General features: G+C 39.3%; 1 protein-coding gene across 1 annotated transcript in view; it reads right to left on the bottom strand.

Annotated features, from left to right (window-relative positions):
- Positions 1-1,291: 1,291 nt before the first annotated feature.
- LOC119904531 (aryl hydrocarbon receptor-like) overlaps positions 1,292-6,000 on the bottom strand; it is a 44,406-nt gene continuing 39,697 nt past the window's right edge. Inside the window, exons 10-11 of the mRNA XM_038721294.1 lie at positions 4,129-5,749; positions 1,292-2,525 (exon numbers count right to left, since the gene is read on the bottom strand). Of these exons, the coding sequence (XP_038577222.1) occupies positions 2,376-2,525; positions 4,129-5,749 (1,771 nt within the window). The 3' untranslated portion in view covers positions 1,292-2,375. The remainder of the gene's footprint in view (positions 2,526-4,128; positions 5,750-6,000) is intronic.

Here is a 6,000-nt window from a genome sequence, read left to right as displayed (position 1 = left end):
ATCATATTAAATATAGCAAACATTTCTGCTGCAGTAAAAAGAAAGGGAAAGTCAATTTGAATGACATGTAAGCACGTGTGTATCACATTTCAACATAAAACATATAACAATAATATTAATACCAATAGTAATGACATTATTTGAACAATTAAATGGAAATCTCTTTTCAGCCTCTCTACTTGATGAAATAATTCTTCTCTGCATCATTTCCCGGTCATTTTGCTATGTACAAGAAACATTCAGAACGGTATCCTTCCAGTAGAGATCTCTTTCTAATACTCACATTTGGTTTTTCAGTGTTTGCCATTCTGTAACTGCTCCAAGATGCTGTGTAGACCTGAAATTGCTGACCATATCACCAACGCAGATATATCACCGAGTTTTTTTTTACCATTTGACAGGAAAAGGCCCACATTTTAGGGAAATATGTTTGTTTTCTTACTTAGATGACAAGCCAGGTGAAAATATTGGTATTATGTCATCTGTGTGAATCCAGGAGGTTTTTTACATAGATTCTTCAACTCTGGGTAGGACAGCAAACAAGATGTCAGACCTTTCCTTTAAAAACTGGTTTGATTGTACTGTAATGGAGTTGGGTCTGAATTCACTAGATTTTCACTGATTCCCTCATGCAACCACTGCATAGTCAGAGGATAACAAAACATTACATTTCCTTATTTCTTTTTTTTTTGTACAAGAGAATGTCTTACACATCAATTTCAAAACAATCAAGAATGTTTACTTGCTGTAGGACATGAATAAATACAGAAAATAATCGAGTCAAGTTAAACTTTTAACAATGACCATAATAAAAAGAAAAAACTCATCCAGAGGTCCAAGATTATCAACATTATCAACAACAACAAAAATAATAATAATTCAAGTGGCGAAAACATAATGACACTAACAATTGTACAGAAGTGTTTGTGCTTGTGAGGACATTAACCCATCACCTGAAATGTACCTCAAAATAATAATTCAAATGCAAACTGGTCCATTTTGCATCAGTAGCTTTATAGATAAACAGCATCTGTTGTTTTTATGAAGCCCAGCATCCCTGACTACAGATCTGCATTAAGTGGGTGCTTGAAGTAAAGTGCAGGATATATTCAGCCATAATTTCCATATTCAATACTTTTTTCAAACATATATAGATCAATCTCATCATTGACAAGTAAATCTGTTCAACAATGAAATTGGTGAACACTGAGAGATTACATTCTTGTAGCATGACGGAAAACTATGAGATGCTGTAATCACGTTGGAGTTGAACTGACAGGGACAGAGTGTGTGTTTATGTGTGTTTTATGGTGCGTTCAGATACAACGCGAATCAAAATAACCTGACCCTAAAAATCAGAAAAAAATGTATAATAATAATCTAATAATAAAGTCACATGATAAAGAACTGCATCTGATGTTTGCTCATATACTAATATTCCAGACTCTCTCCTTTCTGCTCCCGTGTCTGTACATTCATGAAGTGGAGAAATACAACAATCTCTCATTGCAACCTCATTTTGTCAGCATCTTTTTGCCTTTTTTTGCATTTGACAATTTAGGGCTGCAACCAATGACAGATTTTATTATAGATAAATCTGCTGGTTATTTTCTTGATTAATCACTTTGTATATAAAATGCCCAAAAATGATCATTATCGGATATAGAGTCAAACATGATGTTTACAGATGTCTTGTTTTGAAAGATAATAAATCAGCTTCTCAATAAGTCAAAGAAAATCAGCAAATCCTGACATTCACAGAAGCTGGAACCTGCAAATGTCAACTTGAATTTTTTTTTCTGGCTTATATTCAGCGTCCACTGGTATTAATAACCTAACCACCAATAACCATTTTTAAGAGATTTGTTCCTTGTGTTATCGTGTTCTTTCATTACATCCAAAATATAAAAAAAATATCTCACATTAAATGATAGATGTATAATGTTTAAATATTGAATAATAATTAATTAAATTAACCCTTAAAAAGGGTATACAACTATTTATAATATTTGTTGCCTCTTAATCTAAATTGTGCTTCGTGTTGTATCTGAACGCATGTTTGTAAAACTCAGCTTTAAAAACTCATATTTACCTCTCTATATTACTTATTAAAATAAACTCAACTGAGCACTCCTTACTGCATTATTGTAAACAAAGGACTCATATGATAATATGACTTGAAATATAACACAATGATCCCCTCCTCCCATAAAAGAAAATTTCAAATTCAAAAGAAAGAAAGAAAGAAAAACATATAGGCCTACGTTTATTAAGCTTTGTTTGTTGTGTTATCTAGATGTATAAGGCTGGTCCAGTCATTGTGTGTTTCTGGCCATTAACAGTGTCCTGCTGCATGACTGTTCCCGGTCAGCTGGTCAGAGGTAGAAGCCGGTGGCTGGTGGGTCGGGAAGGCTGGACAAAGTCTCAGGGGCGGGCATCTGCACAGTAGGGGGCGCTGCTCCGTTCCTATTGGGCAAAGCACAGCCCCCTGGGTAAGTACTGTTCAGGATGCAGCCATTCTCCATCTGCACAAGGCAAGAGGACATCGTGGATACAGACAGCTGGAAGTAACACAGTAATATACGTAGTATGGTCTTAAAATAGAACCGCTGTTATGTAGATTTGAATCTCTCAACATACAGTTTTGTTGCTGGTAGCTGTTATTCTCTAGCAGAGAAACATATAGAAATACTATTACAAATCAAATGTTCTGCTTAATAAACTGGTATTTATTGGATAGATTTTGAACAGTCTTGGTCTTGGTAAGGAGAAACTCTGCATTACATTAACTAAACCTGATACATCGCTTCTTCTTCTGTCTGCAAACCCTTTGTCTCTGAAACAAATAAAAACATCTTCCATTTTTTTGTAGGTCAGAGATACAAGAGAGAGAGAAAACAAATTGCGCCAGCACATCATGTCTTTTCAATCTTCAAATCTTTGAGCAATGACCCTAAATGAACAAAACAAACAAGACACAAATGTAGAGGAAAGACAGCTCTGTGCCTCTTCTTATGTTTCTGCTTTGGATTGGCAACTATTTTCCTATTCCAGCATATAGACATATTAGGCCTGCCACCACTAATTAATTTCATTTGATTCAGTTCTGCTGAAGTATAATGTAGTATAATGTATAATGTACTGTACTGTACTATATAACGTTTGAAATATGTTATTGATATTTTCTGTAAATTTGGGTGTATGTTATTAATTTGATAAGACAAAAGTATGTAAACCGGGTGCCATACAGTAAACTATTTTACAAACATTTTTAAGAATGGGATAAATACTGCAATGTAAGTACACCTCTGACTCACCCTCTGTATGTCCTGAATATCTACAGAATTTGTCATTAGTTATTTAGGTATTTAAACATGTAATGTTGGTGTGAAAAGTGAAAAATTTGAGCTGAGCATGAAAATTATGCAGATCACGTAAATGAGATTCGTCCTGCCTGCACTAAAATACACAACATCCCATTCAAAAGCCACGACAATTCACTAAGGACCAAAGTAGGGCTGCAACTAACGATTATTTTCATCATCAATTAGTTGGATCTGTAAAACATCAGAAAGCTGTTAGACAATGCAAATCACAATATTTTATTGAGCACAATGTGACGTCAATAAATGTCTTGTTTTGTCCGACCAACAGTCTGAATTTTACTATATTGTTGCACCATGAAAAGCAACAAATTCTTGCATTTGAGGACCCCGGAATCAGCAAATGTCTGGCATTTTTACTTTTATTTACTAAATATTATAATACCAATTATTTAAATGATTAATTGATTATTAAAACAGTTGCCAGTTAATTTTATTTTGATCAGCTAATCGACTAATCATTGCAGCTCAAGACCAAGGTATAAGACAGACCCCTACAGCACCACTACTAGTGTGGCTACTAAAAAACATGATAGTAATAATGTATGATAACACAGTGAAGATTTTGAAAAGGTTTGAGAACCATTTTCCCAACAGTATGGGTTATTGAGTAGCTGGATACTATGCTTATATTACTTTGTTACACATAGTTTTCCCAAAATTTAAGAATTAACTTCCCAACTAACAAAAATTTTACCAAGTGATTCTGGCACCACAAGATGTCAAGGTGTTTCAGCAACCTCACCTTATTGGGACTGGGCTCATGAGGGATCTCAGTGGTCACTATGCCATAGTGGTCCAACTGCCGGCAAGGCTTGCTCACTCCTAGGATCTGCTCCAGGGAGGCGTTGGGGGGAGGGCACTGTGTTAGACTGGAGATGACCTGGGCCAAAGGGACTGTGATCTGCTCCTGCTGCCGTTTATGGTTCATTCCCTGGAACGATGAAACTGTGGTCTCAGCCCCATGCTGTTGTCCACTACTCCCAAACAAACCATTTCCACTTATAGCGTAATCCGGATTGTCAATATCAGGCATGCTATAATCCATGCAAGAATCTAGTGAGGTGTTTGTCAGAGGTTTTTGGCTGTTATCAAGGCAGGGGTTGCTGCCTAGACTCTCCCTGAATTCATAGTCCTGCCACTGGGATTTCCCCACTGAATGCTCTGTGCTGGAGATGCCACACAGTCCGTTGAGGTTGGCTGCCTTCTGTTTGGCATGGCACTGCTGTGACAGATGGTTCTGCATCATGGGTTGTTGCTGCTGCTGCTGCTGAAGGTAGCGTGGATGCGTTTGCTGCTGGTGAAGCTCACCATCCAGTTCTGAAACCTTGCCATTGAAAATAGTCTGTTGTGTGTCACAGTGTCCCAGTGGTATCCCTGCACTGAGTAGAATGTCTTGGGCTGTCCATTGTCCATTCGGAATCGATTGATTTTGCCCCAGCAGCTCACCGTTGACTATCATGTTAGCCAAATGGTCACTCTGCTGGCCCCAGTCATCTGCCACTTTACCTGGACGTAAGTTGAGGTGCTGTTGCATCTGCTGGGAGAGCTGGACGATGGGAGCCTGCCCCACCTGGGAGCTCTTATGTTGGGGAAACTGCAGTTGCACATTAGTGTTAGAGGTGGGATCGCTCTCAGGTATTAACACTGTGGTGGCTGTTGCTGAGGCAGTACTGGGAGGCACCTGTCCTCCATGCTCTGTGGAATCAGTTTTACCCTCTATAGAGTCATAGATATATGACAGAATCTCATCGTTTGTGAGCAAGTCGTCCAATGTGGGCACACGTTCAGGGTCCATCTCAACTCTGATCATCCGCTCATCCAGCAGCAGCAGCTCCAGGTCTTCTGCACTTAGCCCCAGCCCTTCCAGAGCTCCAAACAGCTCGCCATTCGAACAAACAGCCTCTTCTGAGTCCACAACCCCTTGGCCCTCAAGGGAGAGGGAGTCCAGAGTAGCCAGCAGTGGGTCAAAGCTGGTGCCTAGCCCTGTGATGCTTGCACCCAGCACACCATTGCTCGGCCCTTCCCAGCTCCTGTGCAAGCTGGAAGGTTCAGAGTCAGAGAAGCCCATTTGGTCTCCAAAGAAGCTGCTGTGGAAGGACATTTTGGGCTCCACGGCAGGCTGGCAAACGTATACTGACTCATCTTGACTCATGAGTGCCCCTAGAAGAGAGCCAGGGTCTACACCATCGCCTATCAGCCTGTCAGTCCGACTCTTCTTTGACTTACTGCCATTTTTCTCAATGCTTCCATCTCTAAAGCCCGCAATGGGATGGTTGGACTGGTAGAGTAGGGCCTCACCTGTAGCATAGGTAAAAGGTAGATGCAAGGAGCGCTTACGTAAGTGTTCTCCTCCCTCTTCATCCCTGTAAAGACAGAAAACATGATTATTGTGTGGGGACGTCGTCGTGGCAATTCATTTACAAAGGATCAAAGTTTCTAGCTATGTTGCTGGTTTGGCTCTCCATGACTCAAGGTGTCTTAGAAGTCTCACATCGTAACTGAAAACAAGACCCACTTCCCTCTTCAGATAAACTCTTAAACTCCCTGCATAAATATGATCAAACATGTTTAATATACATGTGCAGTGTATTATATAAGTTTTGTTGCTGTAAAC

This window comes from Micropterus salmoides, unplaced genomic scaffold, assembly GCF_014851395.1.
Source record: "Micropterus salmoides isolate LMB-PRFRI ecotype aquatic unplaced genomic scaffold, ASM1485139v1 Ms_hic_scaffold_15, whole genome shotgun sequence".
NCBI classification, from domain to species: domain Eukaryota; kingdom Metazoa; phylum Chordata; class Actinopteri; order Centrarchiformes; family Centrarchidae; genus Micropterus; species Micropterus salmoides.
Note: the sequence above shows the minus strand (reverse complement) of the source record. Positions and strands in the feature narration are given on the sequence as shown.